The sequence below is a fragment of the Cornus florida genome, unplaced genomic scaffold (assembly GCF_030987335.1).
Source record: "Cornus florida cultivar Cherokee Brave unplaced genomic scaffold, ASM3098733v1 CherokeeBrave_3.0.0_Hap2_Chr08, whole genome shotgun sequence".
Lineage (NCBI taxonomy): Eukaryota > Viridiplantae > Streptophyta > Magnoliopsida > Cornales > Cornaceae > Cornus > Cornus florida.
The window spans coordinates 59,040,319-59,058,118 of record NW_026775578.1 but is presented as its reverse complement, the minus strand read 5'-3'; the positions used below and the strand labels follow the sequence as shown (position 1 = coordinate 59,058,118).

Sequence of the window (17,800 nt, the reverse complement as noted above, 5' to 3'; positions counted from 1 at the left end):
TTGAACAACATAGGGCCCACAAGTGATTTGCTGGGTGTATTTTACAAAGGTAATCGGGAGCAGGCTTTAGCTATTCTTTAGGCTACGGTGGAGGGGAAAGAAGGGGAGATGATTCAGTTTTCTAGAAGGAGGAAGAAAAATACTCAACCCTCTTGGAAAGGGGAGAGGGAGCTGCGTAATCTCTGCTGTGATATGAATTTTGATGGGGCTCTTGTGGGGGAGAAGGTGAAGGGGGGTGTTAAGAAGGGAGGGAGGGGTAGGGGGTGGAGGGCACTGTTGTTTTTCCATAAAGCTATGACTTTTATCCTGGAATGTCCATAGCCTCAATGACCCGGGCAAGAGAAAGGTGGTGAAAATGGCTGTAAGGAAATTGGGGGTTCATTTGGTGTGTCTCCAAGAAACGAAGATTGATTCTATGATTAATAGAGTTGTTAAGAGCCTTTGGGGTAGTAGGTTCGTTGAGTGGGAGGCGCTTGATTCAATTGGGACTTCTAGAGGTATTCTTCTGATGTGGGATAGGAGATGGATGGATAAGGTGGATGTGTGTAGGGGGCTGTTCTCTTTGTTTTGTGCCTTTGTGTTAGAAGATGATGGCTTCCCTTGCGCTTTTTCAAGTGTCTATGGGCCGGTGGATGACTATGAAAGGCCTGTGTTGTGGGAGGGGCTTAGTGCGGTTCAGGAGATGTGGTCTCTTCCTTGGTGTGTGGTAGGTGACTTTAATATGGTAAGATCCCCGTTGGAGAGGTCTACAGGTGGGTCATGGACTTCGGCTATGAGGCTTTTCTCAGAGTTTATCAATGATCATCAGCTTATTGATCTCCCTTTGGAGGGAGCTGCTTTCACTTGATCTTGTGGTAGGGAGATGCCTACTTTTTCACGCTTGGATAGATTCCTGATCTCCGGAGAGTGGGATAAGCAGTTTTCGGATGCAGTTCAGGCTACGTTGGCTAGGGTGACGTCAGATCACATTCTATTGGTTTTGGATTGTGGAGGTTTGAGCCCTCGTCGCACTTTGTTCAAATTTGAAAATGTGTGGCTTAGAGTGGTGGATTTTCAGGGTTTGGTGTGGACTTGGTGGGGAGGAGGTCATGGTGGTGGGTACTTCGAGTTTTATCCTTGTAGGAAAGCTTCGTATTCTGAAGGATAAAATTAAAATATGGAATAAGGAGGTCGGGAATCTGGAGTGGAGGAAAAATAAAGCCCTCGTTGATATTGCAGAGTTTGATAGATTGGATGCAGTGGGAGGCTTTGAGGAGTCTCAACGGTCTAGGAGAATAGCTTGTCAGGCTGAATGTGCTGAGATTGCGGTGATGGAGCAGATCTCATGGCGGCAGAAATCTCGGGCTTTGTGGCTTAAAGAAGGTGACCGTAATACTAAGTTTTTTCACCGAACTGCCAATGCACATAGGAGGGGCAATCATATTGGTTAGATTCGGGTGGATGGTTCACTTTTGATCTCTGATATGGAGGTGCGAATGGGAATTGTTTCTTTTTATCAGAGGTTTTATACCGAGCCTCTTCATTGAAGGCCAAGACTTATGGTCTTCATTTTGACTCTATTTCAGTGGAGGATAGGGATAGGTTGGAGAGGGCTTTTACGGAGGAAGAGGTCCTGACGGCTTTGAAGAGTTGTAATGGTGATAAAGCTCCAAGCCTGGATGGTTTCACTATGAGTTTCCTCTTGGAAAGCTGGGAGGTGGTCAGACAGGAGATTATGGGTACTTTTCATGAGTTTCATTCCACTGGGAAGTTCGAAAAGTCGCCGAATGCTTCTTTTATTGCTTTGATTCCTAAGAAGGGGGGAGCTTCTGATATTAAGGACTTTCGGCCTATCAGTTTGATTAGGTGTTTGTATAAGCTCATCGCCAAAGTCTTAGCCTCAAGATTGAGGGGGGTTTTGGATGGAGTCATTTCAGAGTCTCTAAATGCGTTTATTAGGGGCAGACAGATTCTGGATTCCGCTCTTATTGCCAGTGAATGTGTGGATTTTAGGCTTCGTAGCGGCTTTCCCGGAGTTTTGTATAAGCTGGACATCGAGAAAGCCTATAATCATGTTTGCTGGAATTTCTTGTTTTATTTGCTTGAGAGGATGGGTTTCAGTGAGAGATGGAGGAAATGGATTGTTACTTGCATTTCGTCTGTCAGATTCTCGATACTGGTTCATGGATCCCCTTCGAGGTTTTTTTGGTAGTTCTCGTGGTTTGAGGCAAGGGGACCCCATCTCCCCTTTCTTGTTCATTATTGTTATGGGGGCTCTTAGCAGGCTGATGAGGAGGGCTTTTACCTTAGGGCTTTTTCGGGGCTTCAAGATTGGTCCTGAGGCAGTTCATCAATTAGAGATTTCTCACTTGCTGTTCGCGGATGATACTTTAGTTTTTTGTGAGGCAGAGGGGTCCCAATTGAGATACTTGAGATGTGTCCTGGTTTGATTTCAGGTTGTTTCTGGTTTGAGAATTAACATGGGCAAGAATGTGCTTGTCCCTATGGGGGAGGTTCAGGAGGTGGATTCCCTGGCAGCTGTTCTTGGATGTAGGACCGGTTCCTTCCCTATTTCTTATCTGGGTTTGCTCTTGGGGGTCTCCTCAAGAAGGGTGGGTTGTTGGGACCCAGTTATTGAGCGCTTCGAGAGAAGGTTGGCTGGATGGAAAAAACAATGTCTTTTGAATGGAGGAAAAGTTACGCTGGTGAAGAGTGTCCTGTCCAGCCTCCCAACATATTTCCTTTCTCTGTTCTAGATTCCCTCTTCTGTTGTCAAGAGACTTGAGATGATTCAACGTAACTTCCTTTGGGGTGGTAGGGGGAAGGAGTTTAAGTACCATCTTGTTCGGTGGGAGCAGGTTTGCAAGCCTCTTAAGTTAGAAGGACTCTGTTTGGACCTTAATACATATTTCATTCTTTTGTCTTTAACTTTTATATTTTTTGTTTCTGTTCTACCCTCTGATGAGTGCTCAAATGTGACGCATTTTAGCACCTAAGTTAAGGTATTTTAGTCCATTTATCTATCTTACTTTCATATCTTAGATACTTATTTGTGTTATTGCCTATTTCAGGTGAATAATGTTCAAATAGGCTAACAAGAGCCATTTAGACCATTTTTGGAGCTAAGGAGCAAAGTTAGAAAGAAGCCAAGAAAAATGCACCAAAGGAATTTCAATCGATTGAAGGGAAGTCCCGATCGATAGAAGTGGTCTACAATCAATCAAAATAAAGGCGGTGTTAGCTCAGTAAAGTGGATAAGGCCCGAAGGTATTTTTGATGCCACGTCAGCTTCGATCGATCGAAGCCAAATGCTTGATCGATTAAAAATATTTGATAGATGGAAAATGCTGCTGGCAGTGAGCTGTCTAATTCCCGAGTGCGCCGATTTCTACCTACCGTGCAAAGCTGCGAATTTCCTCCAATCAGAGGCTATTATTCTAACCTGGTCCTTACTTAAAAGAGTGTGTAATTGATTTATTGAACATCATTGTAGTAGATATAAATAATTATTAAAAAAAATATATAGAATAGATAGTTTCTCTCTCTAGAATTAGGATTTTGAAGAAGAAAGGAAGGATGAAGATGATGATGCCAACCTCCAAGTTAAATCCTTCTCTCGGGGCTAAAGATAGCCCCTAGGCTTGCTTTTCAAACCTAGCTTTTGTGTACTTTTGGGGATTTTAGTTGTAATAGATGTTTTGACCATGAATAAATATAAATCTTGTGATTTTTACTTGATTTGTATGTATTAATGCTTTCAATTGATCATTTGACTCTTGTCATATGTCTAAGTATGCTAAAATTGATGTTTATGTTTTTATCTCTAGATTTAATGAATTCGATGCATGTCTATGTGTATTGATGATGTTAATCTAGTGATGGTTAATGTATGGTGCTTAATGGAACACTTTTATGATTTATTTGATGGTTTATACTTGTTTCTTGATGGATTGTATCACATCTCTAGTTTAATTAGTTTAATTTCATGTCTCTAGCCTAGTTGTAGTGTAATTACTTTAATTTCTTAGGTATGTGAACAATCCATTCTTGTTTCTTGATGTTCCATACTTTTGAATGCAAAGAGTGTATATCTCTAGATATTTGTGTGTGCATTAATTATGGTTTAATTGAATGAATATTAGTCTCATCTGATAGGTTGTGCTATTTATTAAAATTGGTTAGACAATCTATACTTATTTGCCATCCATGCTTAGTTTCAATTGATGTTACACACACACACAAAGTTACAATTTAAATTTCCTGTGATACCCCCAAATTTTCGGATGTGGGTTGGCCAGGCCCACGCCCGATTACCTGAGGATATCAAACCAATTAGTAATAAACGAACACAGAATACAATTAAAGAAACAGGAATATATAAAAATTTGCTAAAAAGAAACTAGAATGATAATCCAAAACTGAATAAAATTTTATAAATAAAATATTAATCTGATACATCCAACTTTTCCAATTCTAATACAACTCAGGAATCCATCTGGTGGACCCCTAATCAAAACAAATACTGGAAAACGAACAACTGAAAAGAAGTCCACTGCTAAACCATGAAGAAACCTCCTATGTCGTCGGTAGAATGAGTAGTCATATCTGCTCAGCACGAACCAGTTTGAAGACCTGGGACCATCCGTTACCTAAAAAATAATAGTGGGTCAGGCCCACGAACAAGTTCTATCCTAACTACAATCCAAACAGAGACCTGATAGGCAGATACGTCCTAGATGTATCAACCATATCTATATAGTCCGTAATAGATAAATATATATCCACACTACAGGACTCTCACTAAACTATGCTAAGGGTCTCAACCTGAATAGAAGGCAACATGTAATGCGCCTGAGTGGGCATGACTACCTAAGCCTAACAGGGTATACCTCAACCAACATAGCTAGTTTTGCATCCTACTGCATATACGTACCCTAACCGTCGACTCTGAGTCTCAAGCTCAGATCGCGGTACCATAATTTATATGTATAAATTCCCATCCAAACCAATGTAGTGCCGTTCAACTGTTCGTTGCCATGACACAACATAAAATTAGGATTTAAATGTTTTAATTAAATCCCTATCCCACTTATGTATAAAAGTTCCCTCCAAGTACAATGTTGTGCCGGTCAACAGTTCATTACTCAAGACACAACATGTAATCAGGATTTAAACGTTTTAGTTAAACCCCTATCCTTCCTAATACAGACATATAAACAACCATCCAGTATGTCGTTCAACTGTTTTAGTTAACTGGACATGAAACCATGTAGGATTTAACTGTTTTAGTTAATCCATTCCATATGTATGAATGGGTAGGAATTAGCGTTGTGACCTAATCCATCCCTCCGTATGACGCCGTCCCATACCGGTGCATATATGTAAATGATCCGTTAATGATGCAACATTATAAGCAGTACATCAAATAAGTCCACAGTATCGATATAGTTGATAAACACAAAATTTAAAAAAGTCATAAACTAAAAAAAATCCAGAATCCATCCATAAAATTAAACAAGACAAAGTTTACTAATTCATCAAGTTAAAATCCAGAATCTGTCCATGTAATTAACGAGACAAAGTTTAATGTTTCATCAAGTTAAAATCTAGAATCCATCCATGTAACTAACGAGACAAAGTTTAATAGTTCATCCAGTTAAAATCCGTCCATGAAGTTGATAACTTAATTTATTTAACTTAAATTTCAACTAACTTAAAACACAGTCCAGCAGTTGACAACATTAGTAATTAGTAAAGTGTCAATTATGTTAAAGAATGATTTAATATCATTCCGGAAACCCACAGAGCATATCACATTAAATTATATTTAAGAATAACCATACAAATTCTTTTAACTTGCTAGCATCACAACATGCAGTTAAACATTCCCTATCCGTTTGTCTGTGATTAAATAACTAAAAATCCAGTTACTGATATATTACAAGTTAGATAACCAACAGAGTATATCATATCAAATTACCTTTAAAGTATAATTATACCGACCTCTACTACTTGCTAGAACAGCAACACACAGTCAAATCCTTCCTTCCCACGGACAACATGCAATTTAACCATTAAATTTTCCAAAGTTAGTTAAGTTTAATTGCATAGACTAACCATCCTGGGACTATAACAGATTAATTAAAATTGCTTAAAAGCCCATTACACTTTCAGAATCACACCACAGCCCCTGAACCTCAAAAAAATCACAGAACTACACATACTGTGTAGTTTTTCCATAGAGCAGGCTCCCCCACAAGAGGGAGCCAGCTCTCCCTAGTCCAGAGCCGGCACTCCCACAAGGGGAGCCAGCTCTCACTCCTTTGAGAGCATGCTGCCCTTCTGCAACTTCCACGGCCTTCTTCTTCTTCTTTGGCCACTTCCACCTTCTTTGTTCCTTATTAAAACTAACCCTAAGCGTCTTAACTTACATCCAGTTATCATGTAAGTCCTTTGTTTACCACAATTTGCGTTAACAGAACAATCAAAACATTACCGATTCAACATGCTCAAACATCAACAGGTGAAACCAAACTTGCGCAAACAATTTCAGTTAAATTTCAGAACATACAGATAGTTAATTTAACCTATACAAAACATGCATGATCTATTTAATATCTGTTTAAGATCCTAGAGAACATCTAAGAATGCACAGATTACAAGCCAAAGGGAGAGAGAGAGAATATAACTTGCCTCTGTAGTTTTGGTTTGAAACTTTTAACCATCTTATGTCCCGACTTTTCGACGACCTCTCGACTGTCGTCCACTCCTTTGTTGCCCTAGGTTCCACCCATGATCACACCCCTTCTTTCCCTCCTTGGTTCAGCCTTGGTTCTTGGCTGAAACCCTAATTATTCCTCCTCTATTTTTCCCCTCTGTTTTCTCTATATTATACTGTACTTGTATAGGGTTCTAAACCCTTTTGAAAACCTATAACAATATATATATATATATATATATATAGGCACCCAATAAAACCCTAAGTCCAATCCTAATCCATCATGGAAACCTAAATAAGTCTTAGTCTTAGTCGGCGTGAGATAAAACTGCCTAGAACCCTAATCACCTTACAATTTAATACACTAATAATTTATACCTAATTAACTCATTAAAAATGAATTTAATTCAATTACAAAAAATATAAATACAATTAAACACATAAATCACTCAAAAATCAATTAACAAATAAATTTAATTAATAAACCTTCTAATTCACACAACATATAATTTAATTTCACATAAAAGAGAAAACCACCAAAACACCTAGCCAATAACCACCTAATAATACTAAAATAAAAATGAAAACAATAAAATAAATAGTAAAATTCTAATTATATCCCTTTTAAAACTAGGGGTATTAATTCTTCCCCCTTAACAAAAGAAATTCCGTCCTCGGAATTCACGAAACTCTGAATTATTGACTTTAAAATTCATTGTCATTCATATAGATTTAGTTATTCCTGGGCAAGTCAACAATGCCTCCTTAAGTATTTTTGATACCGTGGCAAATCAACCATGCTGACAATTCAACCATGTCTATGGCAATTCAGCCATGCCCCCTTTAGTATTTAATTATACTTTGGCAAATAAACCATGCCTACAAGTCAACCATGTACCGAAATTTAAACTTAACCATGAACTAAATCACTCATAGTCATAGCATGCATGTCATATGCAGCACCTTAGTTTAAAACCAACCTATCCTGATAAACCAATAAAACATGTTCGTATACCAATCGGTTCATCAAAACAAATTTTCGATATCTCGATAAACCTTAGAAACATCTGAGTGCATTGTGAAGAAGTGACGAAAATTTACATCGCACTCACTCCGAAAACATTAACAAAAACTAATCCTCCAGTACCTTAAACTCTATCTGAGTAAGGTATCACTTCCACTAAGATCAACCCCAATATTTGAAATTAACTTCCTTAATTTTCTTAGTGTCAGCCTGTGTCATTTTATACAGGCTAAAACTCCAACTGCGAACTCAACAACGAAACGAACAATATGAATATTCTATCAGTTATTGAGAGCATCCACTTCCTTATTCCCCTTCACCAGATAGAACTTAATGCAAAGTGCGAATCACCACATTGATGCATCTAAGTCGTCTTGTAATCCCCTCTATGCATATGAACTGATGTCCTCCCAGTTCGAAATAAACCAGCATTAAGCTGATTTAATAAAGAACCTAACTAACATTCCAACCAAAATCCAGACCCTTTTGAATAGTCTGCAATCCCTCAACTAATTCCTGTGAAAATGCTCTATCATTTTCACTGTAGTATAGAAAATGGCTGTAAGGATCCAATAATCTCGAATGGTCCAGCTCGATTATAATAGTGATAAACATACTGATAATATAATCAACCGGTAATTCCATGCATCAAAAGTTAACTCACGATGACTTTCCACACACACCGTGCACCGCTTCCGTATACAGACGTTTGGTCTCTCCTTCCTATCCTTGAAACATCTTATTTCTCTAATATAGGTAAGTGCCTAGTTAACTCCCTGTCTCGTTTCAATTGAATATAAAACATTTCCCATCCTCTATATAGGCATCAGTATCGGAGCAACAGCTAATTGTTGCAAAAGGTACCCCTAAAAAAAAATTTCTCACATTTTATATAGTATAGAAACTTTGGTCTCTCCTCCGAGTGCAACATGACGGATGGTGTAAATGCCGTTCCTTATACGCCAAAATTGATGTGGTGAATGTGCTGCTCAAGAAAAGCCTTTTTGGTTAAATTTAAATTTATAAAAACCACTACCACCATTACTACTAACGTAGCAAGAGTGAGTAGGGATCGTCCTAAGGGATTTTGAGGATTGAGCAATGTCGTGGAATCACAATAAGGGCTAGTAGGTCGAGTGATCAAACAATTGGTTGGTTGGTTGATTAAAGAACAACTAAATTAAACTAAGTAATAGCAAAAGAGTGCAATTAAGAGTAAGTAAGAGAGAGAGAGAGATCTTGGGGTTTAGAAATCACCACCAAGCAATGCATTTCTATATTATTAACAAGTGATTAATGAGGGCAAATGGTGTGTTGCAATATTGGTGTGTGTGAATTTGGTTGATTCAACAAGCAAGGATGACTAGTTAAGCATGTATTGTCTAAACATCATGTGAAAGGCACAATATATCTAAGCAATGAAGCATATATTGTCTAAACAACATGTGAAAGGCACAATAAATCAAAACAAGTCATTAATCCTTTCATTAATCTCACAATCCAAATACAATCTAAGGATAGAGACATATGCTAATTGCATTCAAAAGCTTGCATCATGAAACAACAGCATAGATTGTCCTCCTATTTAACACTACACTACAACTATACTACTAACATGAAAATAAACTAAGGAAGAGGCATAATCCATCAATAGATAAGCATGAACCATCAAGAGAATTACAAAAGCATTATTTTAAGCACAATGTTTTGACAATCTCCAAATCTATAGTATCAATATATATAGACATGCATCAATAACACAAAATCTAGAGACAAGTATATGAACATCTATTCTAGCATACATAGACATATGGATAGAATGAAATGACCAATTGGAAGCATTAAACCACATAAATCATTGAATAAACAAGATCTATATATATCAAAGTGTCAAAACATCAGTTACAACACTAATCCCTCAATAATACACAAGATTAATATATAGAAAGCATGCTTGGGGCTAACTCTAGCCCCAAGAGGATGTCTAGCCACTCATGGTGATGATGCTCCAACCCTCAAGGGCTAATTCCATGGTTGAAATCTGCTCCTTGTTGATGAAGAGTCTCCAATGGTGTCTCTAGCCTCCTCTTCTAAGCTTCCTCTCTAAGAGATGATATGAAAATAATGTTGGCCTCCTCTTTGTAAAAGCAATCCTTATCTTTATATAAGTAGGTCAAAATGACACCCAAAATGAGCTGGGGTCTTGCACACAATATTCCCTAATGATTGGATAAAGGACAACTTTCAATGAGATGGAATTTTAACTTTTTCGCACTGGAGGAAGTTTGATCGATCGAACCTTGAACTTGGATCGATCGAAAGTAAGTGAGATCGATTGAACTTAGCCTAGATCGATCCAACTGGTTGAGCTTATTGGAAAAAGACAAATCCGAGATATTTATGGGAGATATTTATGGGAAAAGGACAAAAGTGGCAAGTGGGTGGTACAGTTGTGGATAGGATCAATCATTTGAATAAGGACAAAAGTGTTCAATCGATTGAATGATGGTATTGGATCGATCGAACTTTTGGAACTTTATGCTTTTGGGTCAAGGCTTGGATCTATATTGAAGTGCTGAGATCGATAATTGTTCGATCGATCGAACCTTGAACTTAGATCGATCGAACTTTGTTGCTCGCCACCTTTGGCTTCATTTGCTTCTTTCTTTCTCCACTTTGCTCCTTTTTTTTATTAATCCCAGAATTGCTTCAATTAAGCTCTTATTTGGCTGAGTTAGCTTATTTTCGGGATAAGTGCCTGAAAAAGGAAATAATACGAAATCAATCTAAAACGGTAAAGTAAGATAGATAAAGGTACTAGAATGCCTAAGCATAAGGGGTTTAAATACGCATTTTTCAGTGCTTATCACACCCCTAAACTTAAATATTGCTAGTCCCTAGCAATGAACTAGAAAGAAAAGGAATGAAATAAACGACTATACGAGTATGAATCTAGAAAACAATAAATGGAAAACGCCACTTTCGTAGGGAACACGATTGCACTTAGCATATGCAACGGGCCTTTTAAACCCCTAGGTTACCCCTAGTGGACGAGTGAAGTCTCATGAGGGTTTCCAGAAATGGTACCCACAAACATTAAGCTCATTCTTTTAAAAGAGGCACCAATATTGCAAACAAGCATTGAGAGAAAACTACCTCAAGTATGCAATTTTTCCACCCTTTCTAAGAAATCTCCCAAAATTTCAACATCAAACAAGCAAGTATGGTCCTTCACACATCAAGAAAATGATCATGCAAATCAAAACAACTCTAGAATCCTTTTGAGTGGACCGGCATTAAATGTGTTGCTATCTAAGCCAACTAAAGAATTAATCACATCCTTACCCTTAAACTAGCACACAAATCTAGTACCGATCATCAAGACAAAAAGTGGACATTTTATTAAAGCTTTATTCATCTAGGTGCACTTATTCTTTTCACTCATTATTTTTTTTTTTTTTTTTTTTTTGAGGATCAAAGATGGAAGTATAGTGCAATGTGTTGATTTATTAAGCTTTCTAGCAATTAATGAGGTCGAGCGTTAGGTTAATGACTCCTAAACTAGACGGCTTTAGAGCATTAGGTATTCAAATACCCTTACGGACTTACAAGCTCAAATCAACTAAGTTACAAATCAAGACAACAACCATTTAATCATTTTCTACTTTTCACTTTTTGGGAGAAGTCCTCACTTTTTTTTTTTTTTTTTTTTAAATACAATTATTAACCTAGGGTTTAGGCCCTCCACCTTTCGGCGCGAGAAGTTCAGTGCTTGATGAGGCTAGAATCCCGGCTACTTAGTGAAAAGGGGTTGTTATCCACCTTTATCAAGAATGAAAGCTATCAATGCACTACTAGCTCAATTGGGATACAACCAATTCAATAGTCAACAAAGCATGTACCCCACAAATGAATGCTAATGTGCGCCGGTGCTAGTGTAGAATACTAAAATGAATATCAAAACAATCACAAAATCAAGATGATGTGGACCACAAATGCAAGCAAGATATCAATCTTTCAAAAAATTTACTCCTAAATGGCATTCATAAGGCATACAAGGAGTATTGGACTCTCAAGTCAAGCAATTTTTAAATTTTAAGCAATATTGTCCTCAAAAGATCAAAATCATAACTAGATATGGACCAATCATAGAAATATCCCTCAAATACATAAGTCATGCTAAAAATTTGAATTTAGAACTAACACTGTAAAGCACCATTCCCCCCAGACTTAAATTGCACAATGTCCTCAATGTGCAAAGAGAATAAAGGAAAGAGTATACCAGTTCAACTTAAACAAGAATGATTGGGACTGAAGCATCCGAAGTGGGTGGCATAGCCCCCCCAAACTTGGGATGAACTGTGGTCCTGAAAATTGGCACTTGGATAAACTTATCAGATGACAAAATGGGATAATCAGTGCGCAGTGGTCATGCAAGTGTAAATGGGATAAACAGATAACGAAATGAGAGAGGTATAAGGGTGGTCTTGGAAATTGGGTAGCAGTCTCTCACTGAAGTCATTGTGATGCACCTGATGGAGTCAAACATACAGATATGAGAATACAATCATATGACATCCATAGCAAAAATAGATATATATAAAATGGATAAAGTGCATGTACAACAAAAATATCAAAGCCGACAGACTGACTATAAAAATAATACAGTGACAATAATAAATTATCAACAGGAGAGAGGGATCAAAAGATAGAAAAGACTGGGAGCTCCGGAAGATGAGGTAGGATGGGTAGGTCTGGCTCCGCGGATGTCTCTAGATAAATCTCTGAACATAGTCGCGACATCCGTGCAGAAGGTAGCAAACTCAGCTCTGTGGGCTATGAGGTCAGCTCGAATGGTAACAACAGCATCCTCGAGCGTCTACAGACGTACTCCAAAGTCGAGGGTCATATCTGGAGTCTCAGGTGTAGATGATTCAGAAGAAAGCTTCTGAGTCTGCTCCTGCTCATGAATGGGTGACCTGGCTGGAGACTCCTGCTCTGCATCATCTGTAAGGCACTCTAAGTCAATGTTTAAATGCTCGGCAGCTGGATTGACTGGTGCGTCATCCGCTGCGGGATGTGCTGCTACTGCCTCTGCCGATGCCTCTGCTGGTGCCTGTGCCTTTACCTGTGCCTCTTCCAGATCCAACTTTACTGCAGCCAGTACCGCGTGGTCCTGCAACCTGGTAATAAGGGAGCGATAGGTCTTGTTCCAGTCCTTCCTGAGGAAGTGACATGAACCTTTCTTAAGGTGATCCTGAGGATAGATGGGATAGCGCTGGTCAATGAGAATCTGGGTGATGAGGTGGCTGAAAAGAAGAGACTTAGCCCGTCCAGGTGTCTCTTTGTTGATGTACTCGTCATACAGCTTCCTCATCACGCTCCAGATGAGCGCGAGAATGGACACCCAGTGCCCGGTGTAGAAAGAGTAAAGGGCTGTCAGATAATCGCCCCTCCTTTGAATCTTGTGCCCCGCCATATAGATATTCTGGTAAAGGACGAAATCAGTAAACCATAAGTCGTCTGGAAGGTATGTTCGGGTGGCGAAAGTTTTACCACTGGCATGGTGACCTGTGAGAGAAACTGCCATGTCAGCATATGAAGGCCTGAATAGCCTCGGATATGTGTCCTGAAGCTCTGGAGGACATCTGTGTGGACAGCAACAAGAGCGGGCTAAAGTGTCCACTGTAATGGTGATCGGATGGCCATCGATAGAAGTGACCATCTCGGTTGTGGTACGCGACGATGGTCGGAGGTTCTGGTAGAACAACTGAACCAGTCGTGGGTAGACCGGCTCTGTAACGAGGGTAAGAATAGCGGCTAGGTCCCTCTGAATAATATCATGGTAGGCCGATCGGGTCAGCACCGATCGAGAGAAGACGACCGTGTCAAACTCTGACTCATGGTTGAGTGTCATGTGTGCATATCGAGGCGTGTGCCTATCACGCCGTAGATGGGCTGGCTGAGTAGGCTGAGCTGGATGAGGTGGTATATGTGAATACTCAGCTCCAGTCTACGGTGGAGATGGTGATAGAGTGAAAGTAGGATAAGCTGTAGAAGTGGATGGTGTGTGGTTATCCTCAGGCTCATGAGATGGTGACTGAGGCGGGGTAGCCTGTGCTGGCTCCTGCTGTGCATAAGAGGGCTCTGCGGGCTCTTCTGTCCGTGGCCTAGTATAGCGGGTGGGCCCGTGTTGCCTGTTGGCAACGGTCTTCCTCTTTACCATGGCCTGCAAAAAGAAAAACAAAAACTTGCAATGGGAGTTAGTGCAAGAATAAGAAATTTAAAAGCACGAAATAGAATCATGTATGTCAAGTAAAATAGACAAAACAAATATGACATGAATCTATGTAAGTGGTAGAATATGAAACATGCTAAACAATGTAAGTATGAAATGCATCCAATGTGGAATATCACAGGCATTGGGCATAGATATGATAGCATGAACATAAGATATGATGAATGAAGTGTGTATGTGAGCTGTGAAATTCGATCGATCATAAAAGAAGTGAGATCGATCACAAAAGTTGGATTGATCGAAAGTAAGTGAGATTGATCTCTCTACTTCGATCGATCGAAGACATGAGTTCGATCGATCTCTCAAGATCGATTGGAGATACTAGTTTGATCGATCGAACTGTGCGACGATGAAAACCCAAAGGTCACAGATCTGTAACCTTGGAAGCATGGGGTCCACACGAATGTGTTCGTGGGCCCATCAATACAACAAATCAACAATTTCTAGCACCCAATCATGGTCCATCCTTCCAAATCGAATCAAAATACAAAAATATATATACATATATACAAATATATACAAATATTCTTCAAGCTTCAACCATAGAGGATTTGATCATGAAAATGACATGGATTTGGCATATAAAACATAGATACATGAGATTGAAGCTTGCAATCAACTATGGTGCTTCAGATCTTACCTCAACCAAATGAGAGAAGTGGATGTAAAGAGGGGGTGAGATCCGAAATGCAAGAGAGAGAAAGAGAGTCAAAGCTCACTGTGTTTCACCAGAAAACACACCGGAGATGATGAAGATGGTTGAGGCTCACAACAGCGCAGAGAGGGTTGGATCGATCTAAGGTATCGATCTAAAAACCCTCGGTTCTATTTTTAAAAACATTCCCGACAAGGTTTGATCGATCGAACTCAAATGTGATCGATCGAACTTTGATGAACTCTCTTCAAAGTTTTTTTTTTTTTCATTGAATTAATAATTAAAAATTAATTAAGATATTTTGGGATTTTTGAAAATGTAATAAAATAAATGAAAATAAAATAAAATAAAGTAAAATGAAATAAAATAAAATAAGAAAAAAAATAAAAATAAAAATAAAAATATTTTTGAATTTTTGAAAATTTGAAAAGTCAAAATAAAGTTAAAATAGTGAAATGAAGATTGAGATAGATTGAAACAAGAGTTCGATCGATCAGACAGAGAGCAAAAAATATGCAGGTTTTTGGTTCAAAATTTTGGCTAAGTGTTGGAACATGAGATCGATCGAACTGGGAAGTTGGATCGATCGAAGAACTTTCAGATCGATCTTGGAATGTTTCGAATGATCAGACAGAGAGCTGAAATATGCAGGTTGATGCAGGCTCAAAATTTTTCTAAGTGTTTGATGCAGAGAAGAGTTCGATCGATCGAACCCAAGTTTGAGATCGATCGAACTTTGCAGAATGCTCAATAATGACATGAAAGCTTATACAATCCTTACCAAAGTTCTTTGAAATGCATATGAACCAAAAACAAGTATCTAGACTTCGCAAGAAATGAAATGAAAGATAGAAATGGGGAAGGAATAGGGTTTTGACACCCTACGAATGCCTTTGCTAGTCTTTAACGTCTCTAGCAAGCATTGGGCTCTTTTAGCCCGGATCAAAGATCTTATAATGCATTCCCTCCTTGTTAGGGTGATAGATGCTTTAAACTCGATCCAACAAATGGTTCTTTGAAGAACTTGTTGGATTAAGCTCAAAAGAAGTCTTTGGTCCCTTGTCTATGCAATTATAACCTTTGGGCTTCCATGTCTTTTCAACGCAAGAGTTTGAAACAAGACTTTTAGAATGCAAGATTGAAGATGATCCTTTGGAAGTTTTGGTTTTACACAAAAGCTCATTTCCTTGGCATTGAAGATCATGACATTCATCTACAACATTAACTTCTCCTTCATATTTGTCAAATGAATTGGGTGTGGGATTAAAGATATTCAACTTCACCTTCATGTGACCAAATGAAATCTTCATTATCCCCGTCCTACAATTGATGTTGGCATTAGCGGTTGCCAAGAAAGGACGGCCAAGGATAACGGGAATTTGGCTCTTAGGATTAGGAATCGGTTCCGTGTCTATGACAATGAAATCAACCGGGAAGAAGAATTTGTCAATCATTATCAAAACATCCTCAATTATACCCTTAGGCTTCTTAATGGATCGGTCGGCAAGTTGCAAAATTATCGACGTCGGTTTCAATTCACCTAAGCCCAATTTGACATAAATCGAGTATGGAAGAAGGTTAACACTTGCTCCTAAGTCAAGAAGCGCCCGATTAATGATATGATCACCAATAATGCATGATGTAGTGGGTGAACCGGGGTCCTTAAACTTTGGAAGAGTGTTATGTTGCAAAATTGAGCTTACTTGCTCGGTCAAAACCACTTTTCTTGGTGCTTGGCTCTTGTTCTTCCGCTTTTGGGTGCACAAGTCTTTCAAGAATTTGGCATAAGCCGGAATTTGCTTGATTGCATCCAATAGTGGAAGATTAACTTTCACTTGCCTAGACATTTCCATGATTTCATTGGTTTTTGCCTTTTGCTTGTCTTTTGAAATTAATCCTTTTAAGGCATCCGGAAATGGAACCTTTGGTTCAAACACTTTTTTAAAATTTTCTTTTGAACTTTCTTCAACACAAGAAGTTTTCAAATCATTTTTTAATAAAACCTTTTTAACATCATTTTTCAAAACTTCTTTTTCAAACATATCTTTTAAAACTTTCTCATTTACAAGATCATGTATATGTAATAAAGGAGGAATGGGATGTGAAACAGGACGGGTGACCACTTGAGGTTGCACCGGTTCACTCTCTTCATTAGACATTCCAACTTGATTGTCCCCAATCATACCACTCCGCAAGGTAGTCACCGCATTAACATGTTCAATGGTGTGGCCTTCCGATGAGGAATGGGTATCCACAACATATTGTTGCTTAGGTGGGGCATTTATAAGCATCTTTCCCTTCTCTCTTGCATTGAGAGTGCTTGCTATTTGCCCTACTTGGGTTTCTAGCTTCGCAATAGATTGAGAGTGAGAATGAAGTAATTGAGTGTTAGTCTCTAAAGTGCCCAAAGCATTCAAAACTTTCTCTTCAAAGGCGGGACTTCTAGTATTACCTTGGGAATAGGATTGGTTGGGAAAATGAGAATTAACAAATTGATTCCCTTATGATTGATAGGGTCTATAACCTTGGGATCCTTGGTTTTGAAGTAGAAGTGGAATGTACTTCCCTTGAAAACCGCGTTGGGGAGGGTTTGAGCCTTCTCCTTGGTTTTTTTAAGAGAAATTCGGATGATTCCTCCAACTTGGATTATAATGAGTACCATAAGGTTTGTTCCCTTGGTTTACAAAAGCCGCATTGACTTGTTCATTAGGTTCACTTTGCACTTGTCCGTGAGGACAATGAGAAGTAGAATGAAGAACACTAGAACAAGTCATACATGTTTCATTTGATGCACAATGAGAATTGTTAGGGAAGGAAGATACTTGGTTCGCCGAGTTTTGGTTAATAAAAAATTGATCAAACCTTTGAGACAAAGACTTCATTTCGGTGGCTATTTCATTTGAATGTTTGACCTGATGTAAACCAACACTCTTCCTACCTTGTGAATTTCTACCATTCTTGGATGATAGTGTTCTATGTAAGGAATTTTCACTCATGCTTTCATAGAGACGCCACACATCATCCTCATGCCTATCAATGTATGAGCCACCCATGGAAGCATCAACCATACCCTTATAGTTGTCTGATAAGCTCTTAAAGAAGTATTGAACTAATTTCCATTTGGGC

At 38.7% G+C, this 17,800-nt stretch overlaps 1 protein-coding gene across 1 annotated transcript; it reads left to right on the top strand.

Annotated features, from left to right (window-relative positions):
- Window positions 1-1,028: 1,028 nt before the first annotated feature.
- On the top strand, window positions 1,029-2,735 carry LOC132270341 (uncharacterized). Its single transcript, XM_059771520.1, has 4 exons — window positions 1,029-1,368; window positions 1,500-2,178; window positions 2,264-2,321; window positions 2,436-2,735. Exons 1-4 carry the CDS (start codon window positions 1,029-1,031, stop codon window positions 2,733-2,735), a joined length of 1,377 nt encoding a protein of 458 aa, XP_059627503.1.
- Window positions 2,736-17,800: the final 15,065 nt, after the last annotated feature.

Excerpts from the sequence above, each read along its gene's own strand:
- LOC132270341 (XM_059771520.1), top strand. The coding sequence starts at position 1,029 with ATGTGTGGCTTAGAGTGGTGGATTTTCAGGGTTTGGTGTGGACTTGGT. Across the intron at positions 1,369-1,499 it reads GTGGCTTAAAGAAGGTGACC|AGGTTTTATACCGAGCCTCT; the intron begins GTAATACTAAGT and ends TCTTTTTATCAG. Across the intron at positions 2,179-2,263 it reads GTTCATGGATCCCCTTCGAG|GCTGATGAGGAGGGCTTTTA; the intron begins GTTTTTTTGGTA and ends GGCTCTTAGCAG.